Consider the following 12,033-nt stretch of genomic DNA (forward strand, 5'->3'; position numbering starts at 1 on the left):
TACACAGCATTTATCACTTATCAGTTATCAATAATTCCTCTCATAAATAATGAAAATACAGCATGAACAAACTCATACCGGATATTTAAATGACATCACAAATATTTCAGTAGTCTTAGTGTTGACCTTTCCTGTACAACATCAGTTATCACTATAGCTGAAGCCTGTTGTGTATGTTAAATGCAACCAGTATCCACCTGTCTGAACACTGTATATCATTATTAATGGTTTTTAAATATCCAGCAATGCTTTCTGACAGAAACTGTACATAGAATCACCGTCCAAATGCAGCGTATTATGTATTAATAAATTATACTGCTGATGAATTATTGCATAGAAGTCCATAACATCATAACATTAACAAAGCGCTAAACCTCATATAGGTGAAACAGTTCTATACAGGCAGTATTAAGCTCAAGCTGTGAGCTTGTGGGTGGCAGCGTGGATTATTTAACAGCAAATACGGCCACTTTTATTTATGCGTTTCTCCCTTTTCCTCCCAATTTAGCGTAGCCAATTTGTCTTTCGCTGCTGGGGACCCTGATTGCGCCTGGGGAGGGTCCACCGACCCCTTCTTATTGACGCTTGAGATCAGTCTCGCATATGGAGAGTCATGCACCGATCTCCGCGTTCCTCCGCTTCTGTACAGGCACCTAAGGATTCTAACCAGGGTCCTTACACAGCGTCAAAGACCCCACCCCGTTTTTTTTTTTAGTCTGGTCTTTTCAAGCCAATTTTGCTGCCAACCGGTAGCAGACACAATTGGCCACTAGTCTGCTGGGTGGGAAAAGACCAGGACAAGATCCTGGTTATTAACCCTAGGCGACAGTATAGAAGTAGAGGAATGTGGAGATGAAGGCATGACTCTTCGTGTGCAAGACTGGTCTCACGTGCACATTCTCAGGGAGTTCGGAATCCCAGAACTTGTGTGGTGTCGGAATATCCAGCCGTACCGCCTGGGCGCCAAATGCAGCCAAATTAAATAAATACAGTCCTACAGACTGTAAGACTGTACTTGTAATATTAACAATAAAAAATAGGTACAATTGGGTCCCATTTTTTTGATCGTGTGCTGCAGGGGGTAAAGAAACAATATCCTAGTACTTTAATACATTTTCCAGCTAACATTTAGACAACAAGACGTAATTATACGTAGGTAATTTGGTCATTATGAGTTCACTTATTGCAACATTACACAAATATATACCATATATTACATGCTTTAAAATTTGTAGCAACAGTTTGAGGAAGGCCACTTACAATTTCAAGCACAATCTGACAAATGCTCTGACTAAAAAGGCACAAATCCAAAATCTAGTGGAAACCCTTTACAGAAATTTAAAAAAGATTCTATATTATTGTCAATTGTTTTCAGGTGTCCATATACTTTTGGCAATATAACATAGCTGGCAGACATTGAACAAACTGAGAATAGAAGGCATGTGACTGTTTTATCAGTGTTTATATAGTTAAAACAATAAAGATATTATACTTTAATAGTATTTCTTACACAGCATTTACACCGATCAGCCATAACATTATACTCACTGTCCAATTTATCATATAGAAGCACTTTGTAGTTCTACAATTACTGACTGTAGTCCATCTGTTTCTCTACATACCTTTTTTAGCCTGCTTTCACCCTGTTCTTCAATGGTCAGGACCCCCACAGGACCACCACAGAGCAGGTATTATTTAGGTGGTGGATCATTCTCAGCACTGCAGTGACACTGACATGGTGGTGGTGTGTTAGTGTGTGTTGTGCTGGTATGAGTGGATCAGACACAGCAGCGCTGCTGGAGTTTTTAAATATTTTGTCCACTCACTGTCCACTCTATTAGACACTCCTAGCTAGTTGGTCCACCTTGTAGATGTAAAATCAGAGACGATCGCTCATCTATTGCTGCAGTTTGAGTCGGTCATCTTCTAGAACTTCATCAGTGGCTGAGTGTTTTTGGTTGGTGGAATATTCTCAGTCCAGCAGTGACAGCACAGCTGTGTCTGATCCACTCATACCAGCACAACACACACTAACACACCACCACCATGTCAGTGTCACTGCAGTGCTGAGAATGACCCACTACCTAAATAATACCTGCTCTGTAGTGGTCCTGGGAGAGTCCTGACCATTGAAGAACAGAATGAAAGGGGGCTAACAAAGCATGCAGAGAAACAGATGGAGTACAGTCAGTAATTGTAGAACTACAAAGTGCTTCTATATGATTATTGGAGCTGATAAAATGGACAATGTGTGTAGAAACAAGGAGGTGGTTTTAATGTTATGGCTGATCGGTGTATAATCACTCCCATTAAAAGTTCAGTTTTACTCCCTGAGCCGTTTCTGGTTTCTAGTTTCTGGGTCCCTTGACGGTTCGCTCGCGTTTCCCGATTACAAGGAATTCTTTCAGCAGCAGGATGGACAGCAGGGCGACATAAAGACTCATTCAAACCATCCAAAGCAAACAGTGCTGTTAGAGCTTCAGTGTTTCTACCGTGTGCGACAGTCCGTGCTCTACTCAGTGTTAGACGTTATTCAGAACGGAGACGGGTTCATATTCCGTGCCGTGTCCCAGTTTCCCTTCTTAAGGTCTGTTCCACATTGCACTTAAAATTTCCATTCATTAAATTACTCAGATCAGCAGCTTATTATCGTCTGCAGTCATACTGAACAGGTTGCAGTCGACCATCTGATGGTCCGTCCAACCTTGTAGTTTTTTTAAAGGAATGTAGAGTTTTAAAGTGTTCACTTGTGTGCTCGTGAGTGTATCGGTGCTTTAGGAGGGATGGGCGACGTTGTGAGCCATCCAGTTGACTTTGGTTGTCCAGCTCTCCCTAAGAGCCTCGTCAAACTTCTGACGGAACTGTTTCAGAGCTTCCTCGTCTGTCTTACCCAAAGCAAGAGAGTCCTGTAACACACACACACACGTATGTATAAAATGTATTAAATACATCTGTCTTTTTATTAATTTAACGTCAATCTGATCTCACTTTAAAAGTTAAGCAAATGTCACGTGTCCAGTTTTTAATTTTAGCTTTTAATTAGTTTTCTCTAATCCAAAAAATTCAATACGTATTCTTATTTACATGTGACTTATTTACATTGTGAACGATATACAGTACCAGTCAAAAGTTTGGACACACTTTCTCATTCCTGTGGTTTTTCTTGATTTTTTTTTTTATTTTCAACATTGTAGATTAATAATGAAGACATCCAAACTATGAAGGAACACATATGGAATTATGTAGTGAACAAAAAAATGTTTTATATTTTATATTCTTTATAAAGTAGCCATATTTTGCTTTGATGACAGCTTTGCACACTTTTTGGCATTTTCCCAATCAGCTTCATGAGGTATCCACCTGGAATGGTTTTCAATTAATGTTTGTGCCTTGTCTAGAGTTAATTTCTGGAATTTCTTGCTTTTTTAATGTGTTTGAGACCATCAGTTGTGCTGTGCAGAGGTAGAGTTGGTAAAATATTAAACATATTCTGGTTTGTTTAACATTTTGTTTGTTCACTACATAATTCCATGTGTGTTCCTTCATAGTGTGGATGTCTTCAGTATTAATCTACAATGTAGAAAATAAAAATAATCAAGAAAAACCACTGAAGAGAAGGTGTGTCCAAACTTTTGACTGGTACTGTATACAGTTTATGCTTTTTCTCCCTTTATTGGGTCCAATTGCCCGATTGCGTCATGCTTCCTCTCCACCAATGCCGATCCCCGCTCTGACTGAGGAGAACGAATCTAGCCCACGCCCCCTCCGACACATGGGCAGTAGCTGTAACCTAGTGGTTAGGGTACTGGACTAGTAACCAGAAGGTCGCTGGTTCAAACCCCACCACTGCCAGGTTTGCTGCTGTTGGGCCCTTGAGCAAGGCCCTTAACCCTCAAATGCTAAAAATGTAAATGTATGCATCTTGTCACCTGCACTTTGACGAGTGCAATGCACATCAGCACTGTGTACAGAGAGACACACCCTGACAGCACTCTTTCCTCATCTCTGTGCAGGCAATTGCATCAGTTATGAGAGAGTCCCTATTTGGCTTTTTTTTTAATATCATACCCCTATCTGAACAACAGGCCAGTCGCTGAGACTCCATATGATGTACATTTAAATACAAATGTATTTATTTATTAGGATTTTAACATCATGTTTTACACACGTTGGTTACATTCATGACAGAACAGGTAGTTTCATCAGTTCACAGGTTTAATGTCAAACACAGTCATGGACAATTTAATGTCTCCAGTTCACCTCACTGCATGTTTTTGGACGATGGATGGATGGATGGATGGATGGATGGATGGATGGATGGATGGATGGATGGATGGATGGATGGATGGATGGATGGATGGATGGATGGATGGATGGATGGATGGATGGATGGATGGATGGATGGATGGATGGATGGATGGATGGATGGATGGATGGATGGATGGATGGATGGATGGATGGATGGATGGATGGATGGATGGATGGATGGATGGATGGATGGATGGATGGATGGATGGATGGATGGATGGATGGATGGATGGATGGATGGATGGATGGATGGATGGATGGATGGATGGATGGATGGATGGATACTTTATTCATCCCGAAGGAAATTATTGGAAATTAACTGTAGGAGGAAACCGGAGCTCCCAAAGGAAACTCACACAAACACGGGAAGAACATGCAAACTCCACACAGAAAGGACCTGGACCGCTCCACCTGGGAATCAAACCCAAAACCTTCTTGCTGTAAGGTGCACCGTGTCGCTCATTTGATAGTAATGTTCAAATTGTTCTTTTCCAATACAGAGTCACTCTAGCTGAGGTGTGAGAGAGTGTGTGTACCTTTAAATACTGTATATCCCTGACAGATGTGAGTTCTGGTAGTCCAGCTGTGAGCATCAGAGCAAAGAGTGTGATGAACAGGTTTCCATTCTTCCTCAGAATTAAATAAGCTTCCTCACAGTACTGCCTAAAACTAAACACACACAAGAAAATAAGAGACGTGGTTATGACTAAACCTGACCTTGATCTGAGTTAGAATGAGGAGTGGGGTAAACTGAGTGTGTATGTATGGATTACCTGCCAAATTTCTCAGTGTTGCCGGTTTTGCCCTGTTGAATGACGTGGATGAAGTCATGTGTGAGGATGAACGGAACACGCTCTCTCTTGATCCCAAACTTTGACTTGAAGTTCCCCAAGATGTGACCAAAGTCTATGTGGAAAAGCTGACACACACACACACACACACACAATGTTACACTTACTGAGGCGATTAAAAAGGGACCATCTGTCATGCCTCACCTTGAGCTGGTTCTGATACTGACCTGCCCTGTGCTCCGAATCATGATGTTGTCACTATGGCGATCACCAATGCCCAGAACATAAGTGGCGACGCAGTATCCGGCACAAGACAGCGTGAACTCCTCAATAGCTTTCTCCAGAGAATCCCTACACAAACAACAGATAATAAATCAGCACACACACACATCAGCTCTACTTACCATATAGAAGCACTTTGTAGTTCTACAATTACTGTCTGTAGTCCATCTGTTTCTCTGCATGCTGTGTTAGCCCCCTGTCATGCTGTTCTTCAATGGTCAGGACCCCCACAGAGCCACTACAGAGCAGGTATTATTTAGGTGGTGGATCATTCTCAGCACTGCAGTGACACTGACATGGTGGTGGTGTGTTAGTGTGTGTTGTGCTGGTACGAGTGGATCAGACACAGCAGCACTGCTGGAGTTTTTAAATACCGTGTGCACTCACTGTCCACTCTATTAGACACTCCTAGCTAGTTGGTCCACCTTGTAGATGTAAAGTCAGAGACGATCGCTTATCTATCTATCTGTTTGAGTCGGTCATCTTCTAGACCTTCATCAGTGGTCTGTTGGCTGGATATTTTTGGTTGGTGGACTATTCTCAGTCCAGCGGTGACAGTGAGGTGTTTAGAAACTCCAGCAGCGCTGCTGTGTCTGATCCACTCATACCAGCACAACACACACTAACACACCACCACCATGTCAGTCTCACTGCAGTGCTGAGAATGATCCACCACCTAAATAATACCTGCTTTGTGGTGGTCCTGTGGGGGGCCTGAACCATTGAAGAACAGCATGACAGGGGGCTAACAAAGCATGCAGAGAAACAGATGGACTACAGTCAGTAATTGTATGGCTGATCAGTATATGGCCAAAATCTCATCACTCCTACTTATGAAGCTCAGGTGTTTCATCCACACATATTGCTAACAGGTCTATAAAACCAGTCATATAAAATACATTACATCCTTTTAACTTTAAGGTGACAGTTTGGAAAAATACAGGCGGATTGGAAAAGCTGGCAAATATTTGCTTTACATGGTCGAGTAACAGACAGGAAATATGTAGCAAATTCACAGCACCAGGCAACCCAAAATAAAGAGATTATGGAATATTAAATTACAAAGCCTGTTGCTGTTTGCTTAGTTCACACTGTCCCTGGGTTATTGTTTACTTTGTTTGTTATAATATACGTCTGGTTGACCATGAAGATTAGGTGCAGCTTAATAAAAAATATATATTCGTTTACACCCAGTTTACAGCGGGTGCTGGATTTGCAATAAAATGACCTTCTGTGTTATAAGTCTTGATTACTTTGGGCAGTGGAAGATTGTGGGATTGAATCTTGGTTCTGCCAGGCAGCCACTGTTGGACTCATAAGCAAGGTCCTTAACCCTCTCGAGTCCAGGGGTGCCGTACAGTGGCTGAAGAACTGAATCAATGAATCAATTAAGAAGAATAAGGCATTCTGGATTTCCCAGTAAATGTAATTCTTACTATACTGTACACCGACCACGCATAACATTATGACCACTGACAGGTGAAGTGAATAACACTGATTATCTCTTGATCACGGCACCTGTTAGTGGGTGGATATATTAGGCAGCAAGTGAACATTTTATCCTCGAAGTTGAGAGGTCCAAATTGTGATGGCTAGACGACTGGGTCAGAGCATCTCCAAAACTGCAGCTCTTGTGGGGTTGTTTCCGGTCTGCAGTGGTCAGTATCTATCAAAAGTGGTCCAACGAAGGAATAGTGGTAAACTGGTGACAGGATCATGGGCGGCCAAGGCTCATTGATGCACGTGTGGTCCGATCCAACAGACGAGCTACTGTAGCTCAAATTGCTGAAGAAGTCAATGCTGGTTCTGATAGAAAGGTGTCAGGATACACAGTGAATCGCACTTGCAGGGGTGTTTTGGCAGCAAAAGGGGGACTGTTGGGCTCTTAAACAAGGCCCTTAACACAATTGGGCTCTTTAACAAGGCCCTTAATACTGTTGGGCTCTTAAACAAGGCCCCTAACACTGTTGGGCTCTTAAACAAGGCCCCTAACACTGTTGGGCTCTTAAACAAGGCCCCTAACACTGTTGGGCTCTCAATCTAATAATGTCTTATTTGAAGTCAAAGTACCAGAAATGAACCCCCCCCCTACATAATGGCTAATGCTGTGTCATTGGGCGTAATCCACTCAGTACATAACATTAAATAAGCATCAGGTCCTGTGTAGTGCAGACATATTAAAATACGAGGAACAGTGCCGTCCTACCCAGGGTTTTTGTCTTTGAGCCAGTTGAGCAGAGCGTCTTTGTTGAACGCAGCAGCCGCCGCCATGTTGCTGCTGTTTTTTTGGATGTTAGCGATGGTGTCGGCGGACGACACAACCTCGATCAGTCCTGTCCGATCTCCTGTCGCCAGGCAACCGTACGGCACAATCCTGAAAGTAGAACAATCTGTTCATCTGTGTTTTAGTGCATTTTCTCCCTTTCCCTCCAATTCAGCGTAGCCTACAAGTGTTCTGCTGCTGGGACCTGGATCACGTCTGGGGAGGGTATATTTGCCTGACACGTGTGCAGTCCACTGACCCCTACTTATTCGCTCATACCAGTCTCACACATGGAGACTCACACACACACACATCTCTGCGTTCCTCCAATTCTTCATAGGCGCATCATACTACTAACCAGGTCCTTACACAGTAAGCCCAGCCGACCTGTAGCAGAGCTAAGATTGGAACTTGGAGAGTTTAGAATCCCAACGCTGGTGTGCTAGCGGAATATCCCGCCATTAATACATAATCAATTACTACTTGTGTAGATACGCTTAGGGCATGATTGCTAGTACTTATATACACCTTGTCCACCACCGTGGATTTTGCATAAAAACGAACATCTGTAACGACAGCACAAATGCTCGCACATAATCTACACGCTCCGCCATCATGATACTACTCTTGGCGCAGGGCGGGTTCCCAAAAACTGGTGGAAACGCGGGTCGGTTCTCTACAAAACACCAAGGTTCGAAGAAACCTGAACAGAACCGGTTCAAGAACCAGAGTTCTTTTGGTGGAAAAGCGCTAATAGTCCAATAGTCCAATATTCCAATAATACTGCTACAAGGGATCTTCAAAAAGTATCCGCACTTATATTTTGGTTGGAAACGGTGAGGGTGTGAGGGAGGAGTAGTAATTGGGCGTGTCTAAGAGACAGACAAAGAGACGCTTATAGTCTGGATTGAGCGCCACCTTTTTGGACTCTCAAAGAAGCTTTAAGTGGAAGAAGATTTTCATGTGGTGATGATGTGAAAGCAGCGGCGCATCAGCGGCTACGCGCTCGACCCAACGACGCTGGGAAAATGCATCGGAAGGTGACTGTGTAGAAAAGTGATGATTTAGTTTTTCTTGTGGTATACGTGACAAGAAGTTCGTCAATTGCATTGTATGACCTCCAAACCCCAGTTCTATCTGGTTTAGACTAGTTTCTATGTTCTATGAAACTAATAACAGTGGAATTTTCCACTGTCCAACAAGGACTCTGATGGGAGTATGAAGGGTGATTATTTTCTTCCCTTCTTATCACATTCACATGTCTTCATGTGAGACTGTCAGTGCGATCCTTCTCTGCAGACAAGAATAAAACGCATTTCTACTCATAGGGTCTCTGAGGTATTTCTTTAAGGGTTTTTCCAACACACTCCTAACATGGTTTTAGGCTAAAGATATGAAATGAAAAGTAAACAGCTCCGTAAATTGCTAGGGTACGGACATTAGTGACAAACAGACGCTACCTGAGATCCAGGTTTGCTTCCTTCCACATCATATCCATCAGTCTTAAGATCTGCAAGGTCAGCATGTCCTGTCTTAGATCTGAAAATAAGAGACAAATTATCTCCACAGTTTCTACTATTGATTATTTGTGCACATAAATTAGCATTATTTCTGGTACTGGTTCTTCTGACTGTATCCCTCTTACCATCTCCATTCTTGAAGATGATCTCCAGCGTGTCTCCAGTCAACAGCTTGTTATGGTAAACGATCCACAGAGGCTTCATTTTAGAGTCCATGTACCTGCACTTCTCCACGCTAGAAGAAGAGAAAGGAATCAGCACGCGATTATAATTAGCACGGTTTCTGTCTGTCTGTCTGTCTGTAAAACTTGTAAAAAGTGTACAGCTGAGCGATCTTACTTCACATCCGCCAGCAGGACTTTTGGGTTCAGCGGTGAGTGCAGGTCAGACAACGTCTCGATGAACCCGGTCTGTCTGAGACACTTCGTCATGGCCTCTTTTAACTGAGCCTCCTTGGTCTTATTCTTCGATTTTATGGTGCCGAGTTTGATCAGCTCGTTTACTGCTTTGAACTTACTGAGGGCCTCAACCTGCATTCACACCCACACAGACAGACAGACACACACACACACAATTAATAAAAGTCGTACAAGTTTAATTATAAGTTTGTTGGCTATCGAGTTGTCAAAGAGTATTTGCGGTAGGGCTGTCGCGGTGACAGAATTTCCCCTTGCGGTATTCAGCCTGTCTCAATATCGCGGTATGCGGTTATATCGCCATTTTTTTGTTGTTTTTGAAAATTACTTAATTGATCTGGATTTTAGAGCTATATAAACAAGTTTTATTGTTAGGCTATGATTCGATATATTATTGCTTTATAATGACAAAGATGAGACAGCTTTAAGACCAATGAAATGCGTGTTTAGGCTATTGTTAAATACAGAACAGAGCAGGGATGCGCGTCTTTTCTCTATTAAAAAAAGGTTTAAATAAGCTTCTAGCCTAGGTTAGATATACACTGTGAAACAAAAAAAAAGTGTTTAGGCTAAATATTTTAAATGCACATCTAATCAAAATATGGTAAAAAAATAGAATAAATAGAAATAGAAATAGAATAAAGAATAAAGAAAACCAACATGTTCACCTGATGTGTTTTAGAGAGGATCTGAGTGGGGTAGCGATGTTCCCCTCGGTACTAAAACTCTCTCTGATGGTGCTCGTTGCATTAATACACTGTAGATGTACTGAACCTGCATGCGACTTTAGAGATCAGAGAAAGTCTAGCCTGGTTATTGCGCCACTATTAACCATCTATTTAGTAGGTATAATTAACATAACAATATATACTACGTTTCAAGTTATTATTCGTTTCAATACATTTTTATTCAACGAAAAAATGCATTTAAATCATTCCAGCAAGCCAGCAAGAGAGAATCTGCAGGCTGCAATGCCATATTAACCGTCATTAAGTGCTTTAGTACGCCGAGGCTGTTTAAATATAGTCTAAATTACAAGTATTTATTGAGTGTGAACTCAATTTAATCATTAATAAACTTGCCTATAATTCCTGTTGCGATTGTTTACATTTTAAAACACAAAGCCTGACACTCAGCAGCAACGCATGAGAACAGGTTGCGGGAAAATGTCGCTCCTAGCTCATTTTCATTATGAATTTATTTAACATTTATTACGCACGAATGTAAGCGTATAAAACAAGATGGACCTGCAACAATAAAAAAAAGGAGAAGAAAGAAAGAAAAAAACGTGAATATCGCGGTGTTGCGGTTGTCCAGCATGCCCTGCGGTTGGCTGGTCTATACCGCGATATTTCAAAATTGCGGTTAGCGCGACAGCCCTAATTTGCGGTCCTAATTTTCTTAGGTGGCACACCAGAGCTGACATCTCAAAATCTAGATTTAGGGTTAGGGTTAGTTCGAATAGGGTTAGGGTTAGGAATTAAGTTCGAATATAAGCTCTGCTACCGGCAGGCTGGGCGCCTACATGGACATTGATTGGCTCGTCTGAGGGTAAGAGTGCAGGAGGGATTCCTCATAACGGCTGGCTACACAGAGACTGTGGATATTGGAGATCGGTGTGCGATTCTCAATACGTGATACAGATCCCCATATGAACCTTTTGTGCAGGTGAAAAGAAGCGGTCTGCATGTGGCGCAGCGGTAAAGCAAGCTAGCACACTAGAGCTGACATCTTAAATTCACAAGGTTGAATCTAAGCGCTGCTACCGGCAGGCTGGGCGCCTATACGGACAACGATTGGCTCGTCTAAGGGAAGAAGACTGCTGCAGTTACGACCTCTGCTGTCTAAACAGAGACTGTGGATATTGGAGATTGGTGTGTGGAACAAATCTTCATATGAACCCACATCATGCAGGTGAAAAGAAGTGGTCCGGAGGTGGCGCAGCGGTAAAACAAGCTAGCACACTAGAGCTGACATGTCGAAATCACGAATTCGAATCTCAGCTCTGCTACCGGCAGGCTGGGCGCCTATACGGACAACGATTGGCTCGCCTGAGGGTAGGAGTGTCGGAGAGATTCCTTATAGCTGCTGCAATTACGACCTCTGCTGGCTAAACAGAGACTGTGGATATTGCAGATCCGTGTGCGATTCTCCGTGCGCGATACAGATCTCCATATGAACCCACATCATGCAGGTGAAAAAAAGCAGTCAGTACTGGACACATTTTGGAGGGGGGCGTGGCTAAACCTTGACTTAACTTGTACTTATCTGCATTTAATACAGTTTAAATGGATCAAATGATGTTTTAAACTTTTACCTGCTTCTTAAGCACTTCGATGTGTGGGATGCTGCCTCGGCAGTAAGCCTCCAAAATCAGAGCAAACTGCACACATACGGCAGGCATGTGAATCTCAGACCTGAAATTAGACACACACGCATACACACAAAAAAAT

The 12,033-nt window shown here is 42.4% G+C and overlaps 1 protein-coding gene across 1 annotated transcript in view; it reads right to left on the reverse strand.

The window, feature by feature from the left end:
- Positions 1 to 2,183: 2,183 nt before the first annotated feature.
- Positions 2,184 to 12,033, reverse strand: part of pik3cb (phosphatidylinositol-4,5-bisphosphate 3-kinase, catalytic subunit beta) — a 36,203-nt gene continuing 26,353 nt past the window's right edge. Inside the window, exons 16-24 of the mRNA XM_062987326.1 lie at positions 11,898 to 11,997; positions 9,504 to 9,694; positions 9,290 to 9,399; positions 9,105 to 9,183; positions 7,588 to 7,755; positions 5,327 to 5,450; positions 5,082 to 5,227; positions 4,845 to 4,977; positions 2,184 to 2,906 (exon numbers count right to left, since the gene is read on the reverse strand). Of these exons, the coding sequence (XP_062843396.1) occupies positions 2,775 to 2,906; positions 4,845 to 4,977; positions 5,082 to 5,227; positions 5,327 to 5,450; positions 7,588 to 7,755; positions 9,105 to 9,183; positions 9,290 to 9,399; positions 9,504 to 9,694; positions 11,898 to 11,997 (1,183 nt within the window). The 3' untranslated portion in view covers positions 2,184 to 2,774. The remainder of the gene's footprint in view (positions 2,907 to 4,844; positions 4,978 to 5,081; positions 5,228 to 5,326; positions 5,451 to 7,587; positions 7,756 to 9,104; positions 9,184 to 9,289; positions 9,400 to 9,503; positions 9,695 to 11,897; positions 11,998 to 12,033) is intronic.

This window comes from Trichomycterus rosablanca, chromosome 25 (genome assembly GCF_030014385.1).
Source record: "Trichomycterus rosablanca isolate fTriRos1 chromosome 25, fTriRos1.hap1, whole genome shotgun sequence".
In the NCBI taxonomy this organism is placed as follows: domain Eukaryota; kingdom Metazoa; phylum Chordata; class Actinopteri; order Siluriformes; family Trichomycteridae; genus Trichomycterus; species Trichomycterus rosablanca.